At 42.6% G+C, this 25,803-nt stretch overlaps 1 protein-coding gene across 1 annotated transcript in view; it reads right to left on the bottom strand.

Annotated features, from left to right (window-relative positions):
- Nucleotides 1-25,803, bottom strand: part of LOC106572662 (low-density lipoprotein receptor-related protein 1) — a 237,152-nt gene that overhangs the window by 181,369 nt on the left and 29,980 nt on the right. The window contains 1 exon segment of the mRNA XM_082962191.1: nucleotides 10,863-10,985. Coding sequence (XP_082818317.1) covers nucleotides 10,863-10,985 — 123 coding nt within the window.

The following is a 25,803-nucleotide window of genomic DNA, read 5'->3' as shown; positions in this document are numbered from 1 at the left end:
TAAAAAGCTAAATAGTGAAAGCCAGATTCGGCAATTTACCTGTCTAACATCAGCACGCTCAGATGGGAGGGTTTGGAAATATTTTAGGTGTGTCCTTAAAAACATGATCCAAAGTGCTAATTTCAGGCAGCGCCAGTAGAGATATTTAAGACCAACCAAAAGCTGGTTTTAGCGGTAACGCAGTTGGTTATGGCATGAATTCTGACAGCGAAAACGCAGCTAAACCAGCCGTGATGCACGCTGCCCATATACGCATGGAACAAGAGTAGCCTAATGTACTTCGTATTTAGAAAGATAAAAAACGAATGTTTTTTTCCAATTTCATTTTATTTGGTTTAAAACCAAGCATAGCCTACCCTCCTCTCAATTAAGCATTTTTTTGTCTGCCCAATGCAATCGCGAAGTATTCAAGACTGTCGATAAAGGGGTTGGCTTTTGAGACCGCTTGGAAATAAATCTTAAACACGAAAGCTTTATTAAAATATAAAGTTTGAGAGTAGTAAAACAGTGAGCTGGCATTCCCTTTTATATATGCATTAGGCAGGCCCACATTATTTTAGCCATGCAGGTCCCGTTTTCGATGTGCGTAAAACCCTCCATAGTCTGCATTGTTTTAATATTATATGCCAACGGGGAGAAATTATGGTGCCTGTAAGTGTGACATAACCTATATCAGGCCTTATCGATAATGAATTGAATCTTGCTTATTGACAATGCTTGTCATTGCCATGCGCAGCCATAAAGCAATTTACAGTTGGCCTAGCCCTTAAATCAGTGTGAATGCTATTGAAGCCATGCAATTACTTAGAACGATGTGGACTGCAAATGGGTTCCAGTTAACGTATTTGGCAAAGTTACGTCTACATTTTGTTATGTCGTGTCTGTAAGCCATTAAACAAACTATAACGCACTAACATTGGAATTGGAGCAGATTCCAAGGCAACACATAAAATATACACACCTTGAAGCAACCACATATTTCGCGTTTTGATTGGCGGGTGAGGGGCGAGACACACTTGTTAATTCATCAAAACCCAGCCCTTTCGTGCCAACGCCATCAAGTGCGCCGATAATTGTAAGTGAAAATAGCAAAAATATTTCTGACAAACCCCTGAACCTAGCAATTTATGATTGCGTTAGATTACGTTAGATTTGTTAAAATAGAGCCCCTAGCCAGCTGGCTTTCGGTTACTGGCCCAACGCTCTTACCCAGGCTACCTGGCACCCAGTAGGGTTTATACATGCAGTATGTCCTCTCAGGCAGCGACAGAAATACAATTGAACAGCTTATGTGGTTCTTGAAACAAATATGCTAACAGCTTACAGGGAAGCATGGTTCCTCAATTATGACTTGGTTGGATTTCATTCATCCTAAATATTTGTGTAAGAAGTTGGCCCATTCACTTACATCAGCAAATAACAGAATAGTCTGAAGAACTTAGGCCCTGTCAAATTCACCTCATTGCTCATTACACTATAAACCATTATCCACACAACATAAATAAAATGGATGAAAAGCAAGGAAAGAAATTAATTGCAAAATAAATAAGTGGGTATTTGCTGACTGTGCTCTATAGCCAAATAATAGCAATATTGTAGCATAGAGAGAAAGACAGGGGAGCTTACTGTGCAGTTTGTCCCAATGGATTTGATTTATACTTAGCCTACCTGAAATAGATTGACTCATCATTATTCCTCACACACAAACACAAATGCACATGCACACACAAATGAACACACCTTTAATTCCACATCTTTCTACCACCACTTCATCAATCCAGTACAGTATGTGGATTCCCGGTTGATCCTTTGCTTCCTGTCTTCCTGTGGCTGTGCCATTAGATAGGATTTAAGAGGTAAGACAGATCCCGTTATGTAAAGACTTCAAGGAGGATAACACAATGTTGCCTCACTCAAACGTCCCAGACACACACAATCTCCCTTACAGTACATTAGCTGAAAAAAATAGTTTAAAAAAAGAATCTTTTTTTTTAACTCACAAAGGTAGAGTATAGTGAGGAACATGACTGCCATTGTAGTTCAGTCCTGAAGACTGGTGCCGCTGTAGGTCAGTTCCTGAGCCCTGACTGAGCTAAAGGGTACTGTAGGTCAGTTCCTGAGTCCTGACTGAGCTGAAGGGTACTGTAGGTCAGTTCCTGAGCCCTGACTGAGCTAAAGGGTACTGTAGGTCAGTTCCTGAGCCCTGACTGAGCTGAAGGGTACTGTAGGTCAGTTCCTGAGTCCTGACTGAGCTGAAGGGTACTGTAGGTCAGTTCCTGAGCCCTGACTGAGCTAAAGGGTACTGTAGGTCAGTTCCTGAGTCCTGACTGAGCTGAAGGGTACTGTAGGTCAGTTCCTGAGCCCTGACTGAGCTAAAGGGTACTGTAGGTCAGTTCCTGAGTCCTGACTGAGCTAAAGGGTACTGTAGGTCAGTTCCTGAGCCCTGACTGAGCTAAAGGGTACTGTAGGTCAGTTCCTGAGCCCTGACTGAGCTGAAGGGTACTGTAGGTCAGTTCCTGAGCCCTGACTGAGCTAAAGGGTACTGTAGGTCAGTTCCTGAGCCCTGACTGAGCTAAAGGGTACTGTAGGTCAGTTCCTGAGCCCTGACTGAGCTGAAGGGTACTGTAGGTCAGTTCCTGAGCCCTGACTGAGCTAAAGGGTACTGTAGGTCAGTTCCTGAGCCCTGACTGAGCTAAAGGGTACTGTAGGTCAGTTCCTGAGTCCTGACTGAGCTAAAGGGTACTGTAGGTCAGTTCCAGAGCCCTGACTGAGCTAAAGGGTACTGTAGGTCAGTTCCTGAGCCCTGACTGAGCTAAAGGGTACTGTAGGTCAGTTCCTGAGCCCTGACTGAGCTAAAGGGTACTGTAGGTCAGTTCCAGAGCCCTGACTGAGCTAAAGGGTACTGTAGGTCAGTTCCTGAGCCCTGACTGAGCTAAAGGGTACTGTAGGTCAGTTCCTGAGCCCTGACTGAGCTAAAGGGTACTGTAGGTCAGTTCCTGAGCCCTGACTGAGCTGAAGGGTACTGTAGGTCAGTTCCTGAGCCCTGACTGAGCTAAAGGGTACTGTAGGTCAGTTCCTGAGCCCTGACTGAGCTGAAGGTTACTTAAGGTATCTTGTGTTTAAAACAATAGGAACCATGCAGAGAGGGTGAGAGCCCAGAGAAAGAGCCATAATAGGACATTTGAACTGTCTCTGTGTAATGTTTACTGTTCATTTTGATTGTTTATTTAACTTTAGTTTATTATCTATTTCACCTTGCTTTGGCAATGTAAACATATGCTTCCTTGAATTGAGGGAGAGAGAAGGGGGGGGGGGGGGGGTTAAAGGGTCACACCTATCACCTCCGGTAGTGAGTTACAACTGACGACAGACGATTTGTACGTGCTACACGCTTCAGCACTCGGCAGTCCCGTTCTGTGAGCTTGTGTGGCCTACCACTGAGCCGTTGTTGCTCCTAGACGTTTACAATAAGAGCACTTACAGTTGACCGGGGCAGCACTAGCAGGGCAGAAATTTGATGAACTGACTTGTTGGAAAGGTAGGCCATTCTACTGCCAATGTTTGTCTATGAAGATTGCATGGCTGTGTGCTTGATTTTATACACCTGTCAGCAGCAGGTGTGGCTGAAATAGCCGAATCCACTAACTTGAAGAGGTGTCCACATACTTTTGTATATGTAGTGTATGTTTATTTATTTTCCCTTTTGTACTTCAACTATTTGCACATTGTTACAACACTGTACATAGCCATAATATAACATTTGAAATATCTCTATTCTTTTGAAACTTTTGTAATATTTGAATTTGAATTGAGAGAGCGACAGTAGAGGCTATGGGGTACCTTTATTTCTGTTCTTTCACAGTGAATGGAGTGTCCTTTTCCTACTGATATATTGACCTACTTAAAGAAATAAGCATGGCCCATGTTGTCTGCCAGCTCTGCCTGCCCTGTCACAGCGTGCTGTATATCAGTACATTCACTGAGCGCGCAGCAGTAGGTCAACCCTGTACAGAGAGAGAACAACAGCCAAACGACAAGAGAGAGGGAAAAAGAGAGAGAGAACGAGAAAGAAAGATGGAGTTATAGAGGGAGAGAAAAAGAGAGAGGATCCAGCGAGAACAAGAGAGAAAAGCGTGTCCGCCCTGTAAAATCTGGGTGAACTGAACATACTTTGGGATCCAATTTGCTATAGTAATTACCTTGAACTGGTGATAATGCTGTAATTAAAGTACTCTGATTCCCAACAACATTAACAAACACACACACACAAACACACACACACACACACACAAGACTGTGGTCAGGACTCAGGGGGAAACTGCTGGGAAAGAGCAGGGAGTTTTGTTTGCACCCCCTGACACCAGCTCTGTGTGTGTGTGTGTGTTTTGTGTGTGTACAGCCAGAGTCAGACCTTTAATTCAGTGGCTAAATAAACTTTCCACTTTTGGAACAAATAAGGACCACTGTAAACTCCCTAAATACACATCAATACATGGCTTTGTTTAGGCATCAGCTTTACTGTGGAGGCTTATGGGACATCCTAGATCTAATGCCTCCCACACTGTCCAGTCACTGTTGGGGCAATATGTCCTGCTTAAGAGAGAGAGACTAATGGGAACAAGTGGGAGAGAGGGGAAGCGAGAGGGGAGATCAAGATAGAGGGGGAAAGGGAAGGAGAGGGGGAAAGGGAAGGAGAGGGGGAAAGGGAAGGAGAGGGGGAAAGGGAAGGAGAGGGGGAAAGGGAAGGAGAGGGGGAAAGGGAAGGAGAGGGGGAGAGGGGGAAGGGAAGGAGAGGGGGAAAGGGAAGGAGAGAGTGAGGGAGGGGGTGAGAGAGAGAAAGGTTCTAGCGTGTGTTCACTGCTGAGTTGTTATGTGGTTATACGTATGTGTCCTATTACGGAGCCTAGTATGGAACATCCCACTGAAGGCCTCCACATAGACCAGCAACTGGTTCAGTCCTGAAGACTGGTGCCGCTGTAGGTCAGTTCCTGAGCCCTGACTTTCTGTTGGATTACGCTCATACAACTAGGAGTGTAAAAACATGGTTTTGTTATTCAGACCACAGCAAGAGAACAGTGTAGTAGCATTACAGTGTAATTTTAAAACAGACGTACAAATGAATTAGTGATTGAATCACAAGCATCCTGAATACTCTATTTTTCCAAATGAATGGGGCAAAACAATGTTGTTGACCATGAATATGTGGTTGGGACATCCCACTGGTTGGGACAACCCACTGTAGGCCTCCACATAGCCCAGCAACTAGTAGGTTGATATGTGGTTGTAATGTGGTTATATGTGTCCTGTTCTGGGGCTTTGGGACAGTACAGAGGGGCCAGAACCTCCATTATTTAATCTTGTGTTGGAGCTGTTGTCGAGGGAGAGAGGCCTCATTGTTTATAGCCTGTTGGACTGAATGCCTCTCATCTCATGCTGTTGGCTTTAAAGCAGGGGAGACGGAGAGAACGGCCAAGGCTGATGACTCTAGTACCCAAACCTGCCTGGATTTCAAATATTTTACACACAATTTATATTATGCCTGCTTGAAGAGTGAAATGAATAGTAAAAGACGAACTCCCGAAAGACTCATCTTTTTCTCCCCCGTCAGTTAGGCTACAAAGCAATTGGATGTGAGTGAAATTTCCATATTACTTCTGTAATATTTCCATAAAGACAATGCAGTGTTTCATTTGCCTGAATGGGACTGTGTGGAGAGCAATGTTTCAGCCACAGCAGACCATCAGCATCTGTTCTGGTAAATGAAACCCTTCACACAGTCACTGTTCCTTCAGCAGCCATTGAACTGAAAAGAAACTCCAGCACACTGGTGATCTTGATGCTCCACGGATTTAATGGATCTATATGGCATTGTTTCTATTGAAACCCGTCTCTGTTCATGCTAGCATTTGAAATTACTATCATCGTAATAACTATCTGAAGTTCTTCATCAAAATAGATTTACTGTGGCCTCCCGAGTGGCGTGGTAGTCTAAGGCACTGCTTCACAGTACTAGCTGTGCCACTAGAGATTCTGGGTTCGAGTCCAGGCTCTATCGCAGCCGGCCGTGACCGGGAGACCCATGGGACAGTGCACAGTTGGCCCAGCGTCATCCAGGTTAGGGGAGGGTTTGGCCGGCAAGGATGTCCTTGTCCCATCATCGCGCACTAGCGACTCCTGTGGCGGGCCGGGCGCAGTGCACGCTGACACGGTTGCCAGGTGCACTGTGTTTCCCCCGACACATTGGTGCGGCTGGCTACCGGGATAAGTGGGCATTGTGTCAAGAAGCAGTGTGGCTTGGCTGGGTTGTGTTTCGGAGGAAGCACGGCTCTCGACCTTTGCCTCTCCCGAGTCCGTACGGGAGTTGCAGCGATGAGACGACAAGACTGTAACTACCAATTTGATACCACGAAATTGGGGAGAAAAGGGGATAAAAAAAAGTAGTTCTTTTTAATTTACTGTGCTTTTTAGAAATTAGCCATTGTAGGTTTTTGGATTAGTAATACATTATTTAACAAACTCTATCAAAATAGTATATGTTTTTCAATAACTCAGTGAAAGTCAGAGGTAACATTAAAGGAAAGATCCACCCATTTTGAACTTTAGAATGTTTTTGTACATGTCTGAGCAATATTCTATCTATTCCCGGGGTCATTCCATGTTTTCATGTGGATCTGAACTATTGTTGATCAAGAGGGCAGAAATACAGCCTGTCATTAAAGTAGAGTCAGAGAGAGGAGACTGAATGGGTATGGAGACTGAATCTATTTCGACGAGACAAGAAGGACATGGAGTTAGGAGAGTGTGTGTGTGTTTGTGTCTAGAAGAGGAGGACATGGAGTTAGGAGAGAGTGTGTTTGTGTCTAGAAGAGGGGGACATTGAGTTAGGAGGAGCGTCGGCCAGGCTACATGTTATTAAAGACCCTGTTAGCCCAGGAGGAGGAGAAGGAAGAAGATGAGGAGGAAGAGGAATGAAGAAACCTGCTGCTTTTCTTTTTTTAACTACTGCGTTTCAGACCTGGGTTCAACTAGTATTTGTTCACCTTAAATATTCTGATTGAGCCGGCCTGGAGTGGTAGCTAGATGGAACTATTCCATATAATTTGCGATTATTCCATTGGTCCTAGTATGCCAGCCAAGCTCAATCAAATGAATCTTCACCCAGAGGAAGGAAGTAGAGGAAAGTATTTTCCACAGTTCCAGTTTATCTCCAGTTACCACATTTTGACCCAGACTGAGGAAACCAACGCTTGTACGAAGTTGGTCTGGGGATCCAGTGTACTCATTGAACTGCCAGAGATAGGAGATCTAGAGAGGGGAATGGGATACAACTAGCCTGGTTCCAGATCTGTTTATACCGTCTTGCCAACTTCTATGGTAACAGTCACGCCAATGACCATAGGAGTTGGCAAGACAGCACAATTAGATCTGGAACCAGGCCTGAATACAACAGAACACAACAGAGAACTTGATGACCTATCCATGGGAGACGCATCCAAGCTCAGACACAATGATATACACAGCAATATAAACTTCCCTCTCTCTATTTCAACACCAATGTTCATGTTTTATTTAGTTTTCAGCACAACAACAGAGGAGGATTTATTCCACTGAGCTATTTCATAAATGTTGAATCCAAAAGGCCCATCTGTGTGCACTTAATGGTGTTTTTCTCCAGCAATAACAAACGTGTTTGTTCTGGCTGTCAGCCACTTGTCTGATGAGTCGTCTCCCCATGCCAGACTGACTGTTGGGAGGGAGAGTGTTCGTGGCCTAACAGATGTGAGGTGTGGCACACAGACACTTGTTGTCTCCATTAGGAGCCTCCTTCATACACATACATACATACACACAGGGAGGCTGTACATGAGAGTTTCTAGGGTGTAGAACAGCAATGGAGAGGGTGGCTGTTAGATGGGAGTTTCTTGCCTGGGACCAGCCTCTCAGAGAGACCACACAGATGAGATGAGGCAGAGTTTTTAGACATGAGCAGACACATCCCTCTGAAAAGCCAGACTAAACAACAGGACTTCATTAGAGAGCGCTATAACTCACTAGACTATAACAGCCAGCCCAGCCGAGCCAGACATGGCAGATTCAGACAGGGCAGATGCTACACCCATGTCCTTCAGACAGACAGAGAGGGCAGAGAGGGGGATTTTCATTGACAGACATAAAAAAACACTAAGAAATCAGCTCCAAGTGATTTTAATTGAAGAAATCTGTTCCCAAGTATTCCCACACATAATAGAGAGACGCATGATCGTATTCAAATGTAAGCAAGGTTTGAAATTATTATGTTTTAGTCAATTCCGGTCAATTTGCAGTCTACAAATGATTTGTAATTACAGTATGTTCCGGTCCCCCGACCAGCCCCTCCAGGCAAAATCGGCCCGCGGCTGAATCTCAAATCAAATCTGATTTTATGTCACATGCGCCGAATACAACAAGTATAGACCTTACTGTGAAATGTATACTGAAAAGCCCTAACCAACAATACAGTTGTAAGAAAATAGAGTTAAGAAAAAAATTACAAAAGTAATGTTGTGGAAATTCTTACTCAGAGACACTCGAAGTCAATCTTAAATGAATCATTGTTTATTGTCAGTGCGTTGGAGAGGTTCCAACAAATGCACCATAGTGGACATCTGTCAGAAGCTCTAACGGGGCAGTCCTGTTTAGTTCTTATATACTGCAGACAAGTCATATTTGCATGATTTAGCTTATTAATAATTCATTAATAATTAATGTTTGTTTCATTCATGTGACCAACCAATACTGGTTCAAGCATGTGACAGACCAATACCTCACAAGGCTTCTTCTCTCCAAACTGAGACCATGAAACTGAGATATCCTTTTCTCTTAACAAGGTTCTGGGCGTACTGCCAAATTGCAGACACTGAGAGTGAAGATTTGTTCAATCAGTCACTTGCAAAAACACAGAAATTGGTTTATAGAAAAGCACAAACATAGAAAAAAAACAGATCCATTGTGGAGGCTGTGGGGATTGCGCAGTCCATCAGTCTAAGACATGTGCTACTGAAATTGTATATGGTTATATTAGGTAAGAACAAATATTATTATTTTATGACAAATGTGCTTTCTCCCGTGATGGAAAGAGGTCGCTGTCCGTGGTTCTGAAACATCAGTGCACTGTTGAATTGGCACCTTTTCCTAGACCATGTTGCTATATGCATAACAGCAAAGTGAACCAGCATATTGGTGTCGAGAACAATGCGGTGGAGGCAGCAGCGGAGTTAGGTGATGAGAAAACAGCCCTTGTCTTATTGTCTAAGAAAAGTGAGGAGAGAGGAAACTCCAACTTAATTAGGTCTATAATCAACTTAAATGTACCTGGCTTTATAAATCATACATATATATTTACTGAAATAAGACAGATCCTGCTTCTGTTGCCTGTTTGAGTGTTTGTTTAATAGTCTACTGATTCCGTGAGCAGAGCCTCATGCAAGACATCAGTCAGGAAGTTAATGCTTGGTCGCAAATGGGTCTTCCAAATGGACAATGACCCCAAGCAAACTTCCAAAGTTGTGGCAAAATGGCTTAAGGACAACAAAGTCAAGGTATTGGAGTGGCCATCACAAAGCCCTGACCTAAATCCCATAGAACATTTGTGGGCAGAACTGAAAAAGCGTGTGCGAGCAAGGAGGCTTACAAACCTGACTCCGTTACACCAGCTCTGTCAGGAGGAATGGGCCAAAATTCACCCAACTTATTATGGGAAGCTTGTGGAAGGCTACCCGAAATGTTTGACCCTGTGACGTTCGTCGTTAGGAGGAGACCAAGGCGCAGCGTGTGTTGGGTTCATCATATTTTATTTAATGGTGAACCGGCAAAAAACAAAATAATAAACAACACAATGAACGAAAAGTTTTGCAGGCTACTAACAGCAATACAAAAACAAGATCCCACACAGAAGGAGGGAAAAAGGGCTGCCTAAGTATGATTCCCAATCAGAGACAACGATAGACAGCTGCCTCTGATTGGAAACCATACTAGGCCAATCAAAGAAAAAAAAACATAGAAATATAACACACAGAATGCCCACCCCATGTCACACCCTGACCTAACGAAACAGAGAAAACCGGCTCTCTCAGGTCAGGGCATGACAGACCCAAGGTAAGCAATTTAAAGGCAATGCTAACAAATACTAATTGAGTGTATGTAAACTTCTGACCCACTGGGAATGTGATGAAAGAAATAAAAGCTGAAATAAATCATTCTCTCTACTATTATTCTGACATTTCACATTCTTATAATAAAGTGGTGATCCTAACTGACCTAAGACAGGGAATTTTTACTATGATTAAATGTCAGGAATTGTGAAAAACTGAGTTTAAATGTATTTGGCTAAGGTGTATGTAAACCTCTGACTTCAACTGTATGTATCATGTAAAGAGAGCAAGGGTTGAGGAAATAGGGGATGGCTTTCCTAAACAAATTAGGGATTTCAGTAACACAACTTTTGACTTTTGAGTCAGAAATGGCTGTACTTATATTGCATCATCTGCAACACGGACAGCACAATACGCACTGTTGATGTTCGATGGTGGTCGCTGCAGCAGGGAGGAGAGAGACAGTGGGTGCTAGTCACACAGTCACTCGCTGTCATTGTTTTTAACACGGTCGAGCTCCCTCTAGTAATTAGTGTCTTAATTATTTAATCAAACAGTGTGCTTAAAGCATCAGACAAGCTCAGTGCATGTAGTTGATATGATTAAAACACATAGGATGTATGGAAAAATACATGTTTAAAAATTTCAACCAATCGATTGGATTGAAGGAAAAGACGACTCTCGGTCTATCATAATTAGTTTTAGTAGGAGACAGCCCTAAACTGTACTTACAGATATCAGGCGACTCGTCCGACCCATCTGGACAATCCTTCTCTCCATCACAGCGCCATCCTTTAGAGATGCAGGTCACCTGATCTTTACACACAAACTGCTTAGGACTACACGTCTTTGGAGCTGGAAAAGACAGAACCCAGACGACATGTATTACCAATCTTTTTTTTTTTCAATTCTCCCCAATTTCATGGTATCCAATTGGTAGTAGTTACAGTCTTGTCTCATCGCACCGTACGGACTCGGGAGAGGTGAAGGTTGAGAGCTGCTTCTTGACACAATGCACATCCAACCCGGAAGCCAGCCGCACCAATGTGTCGGAGGAAACACCGTACATACACCTGGCGACCTGGTCAGCGTGCACTGCGCCCGGCCTGCCACAGGAGTCGCTAGTGCGCGATGAGACAAGGATACCCCTGCCAGCCAAACCCTCCCTAACCCGGACGATGCTGGGCCAATTGTGCGTCGCCCTATGGACCTCCCGGTCGCGGCCGGCTGCGACAGAGCCTGGGCTCGAACCCAGAGTCTCTGGTGGCACAGCTAGTACTGCGATGCAGTGCCTTAGACCACTGCGCCACCCGGGAGGCCCAACATTTAGTTTTTCTAGTTATTTTTGTTGTTGAATGTTTTCCCCTAAAACCAAACTAGTATGCTGTATTCCTGTACTTCTGTAAAGGCATTCATGTTTTATTTTAAACTGAAGAGAAAGCAGGCTAGTAGACCACCACTGGATATATTTCTTGAATCAGGAGTGTACTTCGTTTGAGACAACTGTCATGTTTTGTGGGCAGTTTGATATAGTGGTACTGTTCATAGGTTGCACCTCCGTCACTCGTCGCGTCATGCCATTGTTATGAACGTTCTCAAGCCGCAATCTACCGGCGGCGCCATAGTATGCTAACATTATCTAGCTAAAATCCAGTGGCATCCCCTCAATCTTAGCTAGCTAGCTAGCTAACGTTATACTTCATCTAAAGTCAATCTGGCGACATCAAAATTATTACAAAAGGTTTTCCTACTAATTATTTGCCTCCTTTTGAATGTCATTGTATTTCCAAGTCACTATGATGCACTGTTGATGAAATCTCCATCAGCTCTCATTGACAATGTATTGAGTAGAATACTCAGTCGGGCATCAGTCCAAAACGAACGTTCAAAGCAATATTGTGATGACACATGCAACCTATGAATATAGACTTACATAGGACTGGCCTAATACAGTGGATCTTTACACATTTTCCAGAGTGTGGCTGACTCTTACCAGACCTGGGTTCAAGTAGTATTTATTATCTTTCAAAAAACGCTCAGTTTGATTGAGCCTGGCTGGAGTGTCAGCTGGGTGGGTTTGACACTTTTGGGACTATTCCATTGGTTCCATAACACCAGGCAAGCCCAATCCAGGGCAGCTAGAGTATTTTGAAGATAGCTAATACTATTTGGACTCAGGTGTGAGTTTAAGATGTCAGCCTTGGGGCAGTGGCAGAAATAGTTACAGGGCCATTGAGCTGTCAGGGCTACTCTGTGATGCTACCAGGTGGTACATCAACCTCAATCATCTCTGCTGACATATACTGCTCAAATACCACACTGGGCTTTTTCTTAGAAGGCATCTAATTTCCTGTGGTGGGTTGGATAAAGAGCAAGGTTGTGTGAACTTGTGTTTATCCCTGCATGGTCATCCAGCCACAGAGTGTGTGTGTGTGTGTGTGTGTGTGTGTGTCTGTGTGCATCACCCTGATCTGAGCTATGGTCTTTTAAATCTATTTCCATGAGTCTAGAAAATTCCAACCCAGACCTGTGGGGAACAGCCTGGTTTGTTGCTGACAGCCAGGTCTTATGACAAAGATGCTAGTTTGACAGGCTGAGACTGGCAGTGCGTTTCCTCACTCACTCAGTGACATTGGTATTCATATAGAGGAGGAGGATGAAGAGGGGTAGGAGGAGGAAGAGGAGGGGAGGAGAAAAATGGGGAGGATGAGGTGGGGGAAGAGGGGGAGGAGTCACACACTCACTCACAGAGTAGCAGCGCAGAGCAGACCATCTAATTGTAATTCTCTGCAGGGACGGAGCCCTATCCCCACTCACCCTGTGTGTCCTTACTCACCCTGGCTGACCTCTCCCCCTCTCCTTCACTTGGCAGGCAGAGAAGGGTTTGTGGGAAGGGAGGGGATGCGGGTGCACCACAAAGGAGAAGCAATGTGACAGTAATCACTAGAGTATTAGGGCAGTGTATCATTGCGGTCACGTTCTCTCTAAACTGTCAGGGTAAGGGATTGAGGCTAGAGAGCCCTGGGAGGGAGGGTGTGTGTATGTGTGTGGATTGGTTCTTCTATCCTTGTGGGGACCTAAATTCCCCAAAAGTCGCCACAAGGATAATAAAACAAGGACAATTATCCCTCGTGGGGACATTTCCCACATCCCCTGAGGATAAAGGCTATTTTAAGCTTAGGGGTTAGGTTTAGGGTTAAGGTTACATTTAGGGTATGGGTTAGGAATTTAATTTTAGGTCCCCACGAGGATAGAAGAACATAACATGTGTGGGTTGGTTCTTGTGTGTGTGTGTGTGTGTGGTGGTCAAACGCGGTGACTCATGAGTGTCAGGTTATTCTAAATACAATTAGAAGCTAAATGGTTTGCTGCAGATCAAATGACAGCCGTCTTTAATACACTAACAACACCTTGATATTTGAAACAATAAAGAGAGTGATGACACTTAACATTCAAAGCCACATCGCAGCTCTCTTTCAGGCCTCTCAATTTACACTCAAGGACATGAGAGAACGGACATTTCCAAATGAAGGCATTTCCCAGTGTCCCAGGAATGTAATGTTTGAACACAACCATGAATAGATTGAGAGGGATGAGAGTACTACGTGGAAAGTGCCCTAACTGCACAGGGGAGAGGGGAAATAAGAAAGGGAATGAGAGGAGGGAGGGAGAGAAAGCTATAAAAGAAGGGACAGAGGCCAATGACTGAATCAACTAAGACAACACACACAGCACACGAGGGAGCACTGAGATACTAGGCTAGGCTAACCAAGGTCTTGAGGGCTATTGGAAGTTACAGCTTCCTATATTTAATGGTAATTTCTGACTATTTTGTTTATTTATTGGTCAATTCTGAAATGCTGTAAATACATTAGCTCCAATTGCAATTAAATACTACCCTTCCATTAATATACTACCCTTCCATTAATATACTACCCTTCCATTAATATACTACCCTTCCATTAATTTACTACCCTTCCATTAATTTACTACCCTTCCATTAATATACTACCCTTCCATTAATATACTACCCTTCCATTAATGTACTAGCCTTCCATTAATATACTACCCTTCCATTAATATACTACCCTTCCATTAATTTACTACCCTTCCATTAATTTACTACCCTTCCATTAATATACTACCCTTCCATTAATATACTAGCCTTCCATTAATATACTAGCCTTCCATTAATATACTAGCCTTCCATTAATATACTAGCCTTCCATTAATATACTACCCTTCCATTAATATACTACCCTTCCATTAATATACTACCCTTCCATTAATATACTAGCCTTCCATTAATATACTAGCCTTCCATTACTATACTAGCCTTCCATTACTATACTAGCCTTCCATTACTATACTAGCCTTCCATTACTATACTAGCCTTCCATTACTATACTAGCCTTCCATTACTATACTAGCCTTCCATTACTATACTAGCCTTCCATTACTATACTAGCCTTCCATTAATTTACTAGCCTTCCATTAATTTACTAGCCTTCCATTAATATACTAGCCTTCCATTAATATACTAGCCTTCCATTAATTATACTAGCCTTCCATTTAAATATTCTACCCTTACATTTATTATACTACACTTCAATTAATATACTACCCTTCCATTAATATACTGCCATTTCAATAATTTACCACCCTTCCATTAATATACCACCCTTACATTAACACACTACCTTTCCATTAATACACTACCATTTCATTCATTTACTTCCATTTTATTAATATACCACCATTTCATTAATATACTACCCTTCCAATGCACACAATAATGCGATTATTGTGGATAGTCAGATAAATATAATAGTTTGATTAAATGCATAGCGCATAGAATACAAAAAAGTTATTGTTGGATATTATTCATACTAATCAGACAGGTTTTTTACAACGCTATGAAAAATCTGGGAAACCAGGCCTGGTATTCATAGCTGACTTTGAAAAAAAGCCTTTGGATAAAGTATGACTGGAATTTATATTTACACTACCGTTCAAAAGTATGGGGTCACTTAGAAATGTCCTTGTTTTTGAAAGAAAAGCACATTTTTTGTCCATTAAAATAACATCAAATTGATCAGAAATACAGTGTAGACATTGTTAATGTTGTAAATGACTATTGTAGCTGGAAACGGCAGATTTTTTTATGGAATATCTACATAGGCGTACAGAGGCCCATTATCAGCAACCATCACTCCTGTGTTCCAATGACACGTTGTGTTAGCTAATCCAAGTTTATCATTTTAAAAGGCTAATTGATCATTAGAAAACACTTTTGCAATTATGTTAGCACAGCTGAAAACGGTTGTTCTGATTAAAGAAGCAATCAAACTGGCTTTCTTTAGACTAGTTGAGTATCTGGAGAATCAGCATTTGTGTGTTCGATTACAGGCTCAAAATGGCCAGAAACAAAACTTTTTTTCTGAAACTCGTCAGTCTATCTTGTTCTGAGAAAAGAAGGCAATTCCATGCGAGAAATTGCCAAGAATCTGAAGATCTCGCACAACGCTGTGTACTACTCCCTTCACAGAACAGTGCAAACTGGCTCTAACCAGAATAGAAAGAGGAGTGGGAGGCCCTGGTGCACAACAAAGCAAGAGGACAAGTACATTCGAGTGTCTAGTTTGAGAAACAGACGCTTCACAAGTCCTCAACTGGCAGCTTCATTAAATAGTACCCCCAAAACACCAGTCTCCATGTCAACAGTGAAGAGGCGACTCCGGTATGCTGGCCTTCTAGGCAGAGTTCCTCTGTCCGGTGTCTGTTGTTCTTTTGCCCATCTTAATTTTTTCTTTTTATTGGTCAGTCTGAGATATGGCTTTTTCTTTGCAACTCTGCCTATAAGGCTTCAGTCATACAAAAGTTATACTGTCACGCACTGACCGTAGAGAGCCTTTTTATTTCTCTATTTGGTTAGGTCAGGGTCTGATTTGGGTGGGCATTCTAGATTATGTATATCTATGTTTTTTTATTTCTATGTTGGCCTGATATGGTTCCCAATCAGAGGCAGCTGTCTTTCGTTGTCTCTGATTGGGGATCATATTTAGGCAGCCTTTTCCCACTGGGTTTTTCTGGGATCTTGTTTTTGTAGAGCTGCTTTATAGCCTGCAGAACTTTACGTTCATTTTTGTATTTCGTTGTTTTGATGGTGTTCATTTAAATAAAGAGAACATGTTCGCCTGCCACGTTGCACCTTGGTCTCATCCTTCAGACGAACGTAACATATACTTAAATCTGGTTTTATAGCAGATTAGTAAGAATGTCTCACCCCAAGTTAAAGAATGTCCTTTTCTCCTTTATTCAGATTACAACCTCTAACTTTCGGTTATTTGAAAATGAAATCATCTACAAAATATCGCTATTATTAAAACAAATAGAAATCAAAACTGGATGTTCTTTAGAGATAGATGGGAGGGATTGAGTGTAGCTGACTGATGGGACTAAAAACAAACAAAAGATAACTATTGTAAAACATACTGTGTATATAGTATAAAATGTATATAGTATGTATTAGGGGTGAGCGGTATACTGGTATGAATGTGAATACCGGTATGACGTTGTGCCATGATGTCACGACTTCCACCGAAGGTGGCTCCTCCCCTAGTTCGGGTGGTGCTCGGCGGTCGTCGTCGCCGGTCTATTAGCTGCCACTGATCCTTTTTTCCTTTTCGTTTAGTCTTGTCTGTTTTGTTTATGCACCTGTTCCTTGTTTAGGTTGATTAGTGTGGGTATTTATTTTCTCTCTACCCGCTTTGTTTCATGCGGGTTTATTTTCGTTTCCCTGTTTTATGTTGGGTGACGTTATTTTTGTTCATCTATTTCATTCAGGTGTATGTCCTTAGGATTTCATTCTATTGGTTATTTTGGACTGGTTATTTTGGTCCTGTGCCTGTATGTTTTTTGATGGACTTTATTAAACTCTTGTGAATGCATTTATCTCCTCTCCTGCACCTGACTCATACACCCACCTCTCGTAGAGAGATGTGACACATGATATGGATTTTTGTTATCATGATGAATTAATAAATGTATGAAATAAGGCGTTTTTGTTTCATTCAACATTTCAGTGGCTAGTTGAACTTGTTTATCTTTTACTAAAAACAGCATTTTTTTAGCAAAGAAAAAAACTAGAAGCATGGACATTACACTCAATCTGCCTGCCAATCAAAGTCAACAAACAACCATACACAACTGCAGAGTAAGCAAACATTTTGTGAAGTAAACTCCTTTCGTTAGAGAAAGTATCCGAAAATCAAACACAAAAGTGTAAGCAAGCATTGAGGATGACTGAAGACACGGACAATAACACTATTGAGGTTGATTTGCAGGATGTCGAAGATTCGGTTTAGAAAAAAATGGGGCCTCCTCTGTCGTTTGGGACTGGTTTGGTTTTAAGATATCCGACCTCGACCGACAAACAGTACTGTGTAAGTTGTGTCGACGCATTGTGCTAGCCAAAGGTGGAAACACCAACAATCTTTTTCACCACCTGAAAACCCTGCATGTGCACAAATATGAAGAATCTACCACAATGCATGCAACAAACCCCCAGAGCAGGGGAGCAAGTCCCAAGACATCTTCAAGCCAGACCAGCACTTAGATATCACTCAAGGCATCGTTCATTAGTGGTATTCCCTATGACAAGAAGAGCAAAAAGTGGAATCAGATAACGAGTACAATTACTTATCACATAGCGAAAGAAATGGAACCAATTCAAACTGAAGAAAGACGGTTTCAGAAAGTTCATTCGAACTCTAGACCCAAGATACGAGATCCCGAGCCATAAATACTTCAGTAAAACATGTCTGCCAGAACTCGACACAGATTGTCGGAACAGAGTTGCCAGATAAATCCTTAACGCTGCATTTTTCTCTACTATTGTCGACTTCTGGTCAAACCAGACGACAGAGCCATACATTAGCCTCACGATTCATTACATTGACGACAACTGGAAGCTGCAAAGCAAATGCCTTCAGACCTCTTATTCCTCAGACGAACACACCAGAGAAATAATTGCAGCTGGGCTGAGGGAGGCAATTTCATCCTGGGGCGTGAAAGAGTTGTGTCAAGTATGTATGACTACCGACAGCAGATCGAACATGGTCAAAGCATTGGAGCTGAACAAATGGACAAGACTAGGGTGTTTCGGACACAGGCTACACAATGCAATTAGTACATTTCAACGTCCAAAACACAGAGCTAGGTAGACAAATGATGTAACTTAAAAACAACTTAAAATGCAGAATAACTATTGTATTCCTTATCTCCTCTGTTTAAAGTTATGGCTGACAGGGCCTGTCTGATCCTGTCTGATCCTTCTTATACGTTAAGCCGAATATATACAGCTATGCAAATGTATAATATTTGTAATTTGTAAATGGATGCAATATCCAAACATTACATGGATTACATTGCTTGTATTTATAATTGATACATTAGCCTATGGTTTCAACATATGAATTTCACCTTTCTCTTTCAATAATAAATAGCCTACTCAATAAATGAGTTTTCCCGTTTTCTAAAGCAACATAGCTCTCTTAATCACAACAGTTGTATGTACATTTATAGATGGATGAAATTTGTAATCATATCCATGCTGTAAATTGTTGTAATTATTTCCAAAACAAACCTTGGGTTTCCCGGGCCACAGGAGTGTGCAAGACATTGATCAGAACATTTTCCTTTGGAAAAAGCAGAAGGCCCTGACATATGCACAGGATAAACTGAGCCTGCCCCTCCACAAGCTCATCACGGAATCCTCAATTAGGTTTGGGTCTCAACTGCAGCTGATGGAAAGAGTCCTGGAGCAGGAGAAGACCATCACACAAGTCCTGGCAACAGACAAAAAAAACATGGCACTTTGCGCCCTCCTGGAAAGACATTGAATTTATCACGGCAACACTTAAGCCCCTCCAGGATTTCACAGATAGCATGTCAGGAGAGACATACGTAAGTGTGTCCTATCTGAAGCTGGTCTTCCATTTGTTCAAGACGGAGGTTCTGAAATCAAATGAGGATGAAGCCAAACTGACCCGAGAGATTAAGATGAGGGTCCTCAATTACCCGAATAACAAATACACCGACCCTGAAACAGATGAGCTGCTCACCATGGCTACCTTTCTAGACCCAAGGTTCAAGACCACCTACATGACCACTGAGAAGCTGGTGGAGGTGAAGGTGAGAGCTGCCTCGGAGACAGAAGCCCCCCTGGTAGGGAACACAGCCGTGGATGACTTCTCTCTTGAAGAGGACCAGAGTGAGAGAGAAAGAAGCTGCCACTGCTCCACAATCAGCAAAGAAGTCCAAGTCCCAGAGCCAGGTCATCGAGCAAGACCTGGACAGCTACACTCTGATGATGGCAGCAGACACTGAGGCTGATCCTTTGGAGTGGTGGCAAGTTCACACATCCAACTTCTCACAAGTGAGTTGTCTGGCAAATAAATACTTATGCATCCCTGCCACAAGTTGGCCCTCTGAGAGAGCATTTAGGACTGGGGGCAATGTGGTCACATACCACAGGGCAAATTTGAAGCCAGAAACTGTCAATAGGCTGGTGTTCCTGGCACAGAACTTGTGAAGAGAGAGGCAGTGAATTGTTACATGGGGAACTGAGAAACATACAGACTGTATGGTTAATGCTTGAAGACGTTAGTTTGAAAAGGTTACCAACTTCAATTCATAATGACCGGTGTTAGGCTAAAAAAAGACTGCACACATTTTTTTACATTTTCTTTACATCCCGTGTACTTTAATTTTACTGCATATTTATTTAACTCATACACCTTTGTTGATGTTTCATGTTTGCACAGGTTTACCACAGAAGTAAAAAATAAAGTAAAAAATGTGCAATGCCCCCTTTCTGTTTCTATAAGGTTAAAATCTATATTTTGTAATTTATAAACTTTGAAGGGCTCATAAAAATGTTTACTAAAATTGTACAGTATATCGTGACATTATATCATTATCATCTGGATAGTGGAAAATATCATGATATTAATTTTAGTTCATATTGTCCACCCTTAGTATGTACAGTTGAAGTCGGAAGTTTACATACACCTTAGCCAAATACATTTAAACTACATTTTTCACAATTCCTCTCATTTGATCCAAGTAAAAATGCCCTGTTTTAGGTTAGTTAGGATCACCACTTTATTTTATGAATGTGAAAGGTCAGAATAATAGTGGAGAGAATTATTTATTTCAGCTTTCATTTCTTTCATCACATTCCCAGTGGGTCAGAAGTTTACATACACTCAATTAGTATTTGGTAGCATTGCCTTTAAATTGTTTAACTTGGGTCAAATGTTTCAGGTAGCCTTCCACAAGCTTCCCACAATAAGTTGGGTGAATTTTGGCCCATTCCTCCTGACAGAGCTGGGGTAACTGAGTCAGGTTTGTAGGCCTCCTTGCTCGCACACACTTTTTCAGTTCTGCCCACAAATTTTCTATGGGATTTACGGCTTTGTGATGGCCACTCCAATACCTTAACTTTGTTGTCCTTAAGCCATTTTGCCACAACTTTGGAAGTATGCTTGGAGTCATTGTCCATTTGGAAGACCCATTTGCGACCAAGCTTTAACTTCCTGACTGATGTCTTGAGATGTTGCTTCAATATATCCAAATAATTTCCCTCCCTCATGATGCCATCTATTTTGTGAAGTGCACAAGTCCCTCCTGCGGCAAAGCACCCCCACAACATGATGCTGCCACCACCGTGCTTCACGGTTGGGATGGTGTTCTTTGGCAAACAAGCCTCCCACTTTATCCTCCAAACATAAAGATGGTAATTACAGTTCTATTTTTGTTTCATCAGACCAGAGGACATTTCTACAAAAAGTACAATATTTGTCCACATGTGCAGTTGCAAACCGTAGTCTGGCTTTTTTATGGCGGTTTTGGAGCAGTGGCTTCTTCCTTGCTGAGCGGCCTTTCAAGTTATATCGATATGGGACTCGTTTAACAGTTGATATATATAATTTTGTACCTGTTTCCTCCAGCATCTTCACAAGGTCCTTTGCTGTTGTTCTGGGATTGATTTGCACTTTTCGCACAAAGTACATTCATCTCTAGGAGACAGAACGCGTCTCCTTCCTGAGCGGTATGACGGCTGCGTGGTCCCATGGTGTTTATACTTGCATACTATTGTTTGTACAGATGAACGTGGTACCGTCAGGCATTTGGAAATTGCTCCCAAGGATGAACCAGACTTGTGGAGGTCTACAATATTTTTTCGGAGGTCTTGGCAGATTTCTTTTGATTTTCCCATGATGTCAAGCAAAGAGGCACTGAGTCTGAAGGTAGGCCTTGAAATATGATGTCAGTTAGCCATCAGAAGCTTCTAAAGCCATGACATCATTTTCTGGAATTTTCCAAGCTGTTTAAAGGCACAGTCAACTTAGTGCATGTAAACTTCTGACCCACTGGAATTGTGATACAATGAATTATATGTGAAATAATCTGTCTGTAAACAGTTGTTGGAAAAATGACTTGTGTCATGCACAAAGTAGATGTCCTAATCGACTTGCAAAACTATAGTTTGTTAACAAGAAATTTGTGGAGAGGTTGAAAAACTAGTTTCATGACTACAACCTAAGTGTATTTAAACTTCCGACTTCAACTGTATAAACTGGAAGTAGAAACATACAGTGCCTTGCAAAAGTATTAATTGAAATAGATTTTTATTTGGATTTCATGTAATGGATATACACAAAATACTCCAAATTGGTGAAGTGAAATGAAAAAAAGCACTTATACATTTTTTATTTTATTTTTTAAAACTGAAAAGTGGTGCGTGCATATATTTTCACCCCCTTTGCTATGAAGCCCCTAAACAAGATCTGGTGCAACCAATTACCTTCAGAAGTCACATTATTAGTTAAATAAAGTCCACATGTGTGCAATCTAAGTGTCACATGATCCATCACATGATCTCAGTATATATACACACCTGTTCTGAAAAGCCCCAGAGTCTGCAACACCACTAAGCAAGGGGCACCACCAAGCAAGTGGCACCATGAAGACCAAGGAGCTATCCAAACAGGTCAGGGACAAAGTTGTGGAGAAGTACAGATCAGGGTTGGGTTATAAAAAAATATCATAAAACTTTGAACATCCCACGGAGCACCATTAAATCCATTATTAAAAAATTGAAAGAATATGGCACCACAACAAACCTGCCAAGAGAAGGCCGCCCACCAAAACTCACGGACCAGGCAAGGAGGGCACTAATCAGAGAGGCAACAAAGAGACCAAAGATAACCCTGAAGGAGCTGCAAAGCTCCACAGCAGAGATTGGAGTATCTGTCCATAGGACCACTTTAAGCCGTACACTCCACAGAGCTGGGCTTTACAGAAGAGTGGCCAGAAAAAAGCAATTGATTCAAGAAAAAAATAAGCAAACACATTTGGTGTTCGCCAAAAGGCATGTGGGAGACTCCCCAAAAATATGGAAGAAGGTACTCTGGTCAGATGAGACTAAAATTGAGCTTTTTGACCATCAAGGAAAACGCTATGTCTGGCACAAACCCAACAACTCTTATCACCCCGAGAACAGCATCCCCACAGAGAAGCATGGTGGTGGCAGCATCATGCTGTGGGGATGTTGTTCATCGGCAGGGACTGGGAAAATGGTCAGAATTGAAGGAATCATGGATGGCGCTAAATACAGGGACATTTTTGAGGGAAACCTCTTTCAGTCTTCCAGAGATTTGAGACTGGGACGGAGGTTCACCTTCCAGCAGGACAATGACCCAAAGCATACTGCTAAAACAACACTTGAGTGGTTTAAGGGGAAACATTTAAATGTCTTGGAATGGCCTAGTCAAAGCCCAGACCTCAATCCAATTGAGAATCTGTGGTATGACTTAAAGATTGCTGTACACCAGCGGAACCTATCCAACTTGAAGGAGCTGGAGCAGTTTTGCCTTGAAGAATGGGCAAAAATCCCAGTGGCTGAATGTGCCAAGCTTATAGAGACATACCCCAAGAGACTTGCGGCTGTAATTGCTGCAAAAGGTGGATCTACAAGGTATTGACTTTGGGGGGGTGAATAGTTATGCACGCTCAAGTAATCAGTTTGTCTTATTTCTTGTTCATTTCACAAGAATACATTATTACATCTTCAATGTGGTAGGCAAATGATACAACCCCCCCAAAAATCTATTTTAATTCCAGGTTGTAAGGCAACAAAATAGTAAAAATGCCAAGGGGGTGAAAACTTTCGTAAGCCACTGTAAGTGTTGTTGTCCATTAGTTTACTACAATTAGGGGAGGGGTGGTAGGGTTAGGGGAAAATAATAAAGGAAAATATATAAAAGATTTAATATATACAGTGTATTCAGAAAGTATTCAGAACCCTTGACTTTTCCCAAAATGATGTTATGTTACAGCCTTATTCTAAAATCAATTAAATAGTTTTTGTCCCGTCATCAATCTACACACAATACCCCATAATGACAAAGCAAAAACAGATTTTTAGAAATGTTTGCAACTTTATTAAAAAAACTGAAATATCTCATTTACATAAGTATTCAGACACTTTACTCAGTACTTTGTTGAAGCACCTTTGGCAGCAATTACAGGCTTGAGTCTTATTGGGTATGACACTACAAGCTTGGCATACCTGTGTTTGGGGAGTTTCTCCCATTCTTCTCTGCAGATCCTCTCAAGCTCTGTCAGGTTGGATGGGGAGCATTGCTGCACAGCTATTTTCAGGTCTCTCCAGATGTTCAATCGTGTTCAAGTCCGGGCTCTGGCTGGGCAACTCAAGGACATTCAGACTTGCCCCGAAGCCACTCCTGCATTGTCTTGGCTGTGTGCTTAGGGTCATTGTCCTGTAGGAAGGTGAAACTTCGCCCCAGTCTGAGGTCCTGAGCACTCAGGAGCAGGTTTTCATCAAGGATGTCTCTGTACTTTGCTCCGTTCATCTTTCCCCTGATCCTGACTAGTCTCCCAGTCCCTGCTGCTGAAAAACATCCTCAAAGCATGATGCTGCCACCACCATGCTTCACCATAGAGATGGTGCCAGGTTTCCTCCAGACGTGAGGCTTTGCATTCAGGCCAAAGAGTTCAATCTTGGTTTCATCAGACCAGAGTAGTGGTAGTCCTTTAGGTGCCTTTTGGCAAACTCCAAGCAGGCTGTCATGTGCCTTTAACTGAGGAGTGGCTTCCGTCTGGCCACTACCATAAAGGCCTGATTGGTGGAGTGCTGCAGACATGGTTGTCCTTCTGGAAGGTTCTCCCATCTCCACAGAGGAACTCTGGAGCTCTGTCCGGGTCACCATCGGGTTCTTGGTCACCTCCCTGACCAAGGCCCTTCTCCCCCGATTGCCCAGCTCTAGGAAGAGTCTTGGTGGTTCCAAACGTCTTTCATTTAAGAATGATGAAGACCACTGTGTTCTTGGGGACCTTAAATGCTGCAGAAATGTTTTGGTACACTTCCCCAGATCTGTGCCTCGACACAATCCTGTCTCAGAGTTCTACGGACAATTACTTCGACCTCATGGCTTGGTTTTTGCTCTGACATGCACTGTCAACTGTGGGACCTTATATAGACAGGTGTGTGCCTTTCCAAATCATGTCCAATCAATTTAATATACCACAGGTGGACTCCAATCAAGTTGTATAAACATCAAGGATTATCAATGGAAACAGGATGCACCTGAGCTCAATTGTTTCAAAACCTGTTTTCGCTCTGTCATTATGGGGTATTGTGTATAGATTGATGAGGATAAAATGTAATTTAATCAATTTAGAATAAGGCTGTAACGTAACAACGTGGAAAGGTCAAGAAGTCTGAATACTTTCCGAAGAACTTTGAAAGTTTCTTCAAGTGCAGTTGCAAAAACCATGAAGCGCTATGATGAAACTAGCTGTCATGAGGACCGCCACAGGAAAGGAATACCCAGAGTTACCTCTGCTGCAGAGGATACGTTCATTAGAGTTAACTGCACCTCAGAATGCAGCCCAAAAGAATGCTTCACAGAATTCAAGTAACAGACACATCTCAACATCAACTGTTGGTCGATTTGCTGCAAAGAAACCACTACTAAAGGACACCAATAACAAGAAGAGACTTGCTTGGGCCAAGAAACACCAGGTGGCGAATCGCATCTCTGCATGTCTGGCAGACATATCAGTGTGGATGACGGATCACCACCTCAAGCTGAACCTCGGCAAGACGGAGCTGCTCTTCCTCCCAGGGAAGGATTGCCCGTTCCATGATCTCGCCATCACGGTTGACAACTCCATTGTGTCCTCCTCCCAGAGTGCTAAGAGCCTTGGCGTGACCCTGGACAACACCCTGTCGTTCTCCGCTAACATCAAGGCGGTGACCCGATCCTGTAGGTTCATGCTCTACAACATTCGCAGAGTACGACCCTGCCTTACACAGGAAGCGGCGCAGGTCCTAATCCAGGCACTTGTCATCTCCCATCTGGATTACTGCAACTCGCTGTTGGCTGGACTCCCTGCCTGTGCCATTAAACCCCTACAACTCATCCAGAACGCCGCAACTCGTCTGGTGTTCAACCTTCCCAAGTTCTCTCACGTCACCCCGCTCCTCCGCACACTCCACTGGCTTCCAGTTGAAGCTCGCATCTGCTACAAGACCATGGTGCTTGCCTACGGAGCTGTCAGGGGAACAGCACCTCCGTAC

Source organism: Salmo salar, chromosome 15 (genome assembly GCF_965601325.2).
Source record: "Salmo salar chromosome 15, fSalSal1, whole genome shotgun sequence".
NCBI lineage: Eukaryota > Metazoa > Chordata > Actinopteri > Salmoniformes > Salmonidae > Salmo > Salmo salar.
The sequence above is the reverse complement of the archived record's forward strand: the minus strand, read 5'-3'. Positions and strand labels throughout refer to the sequence as shown.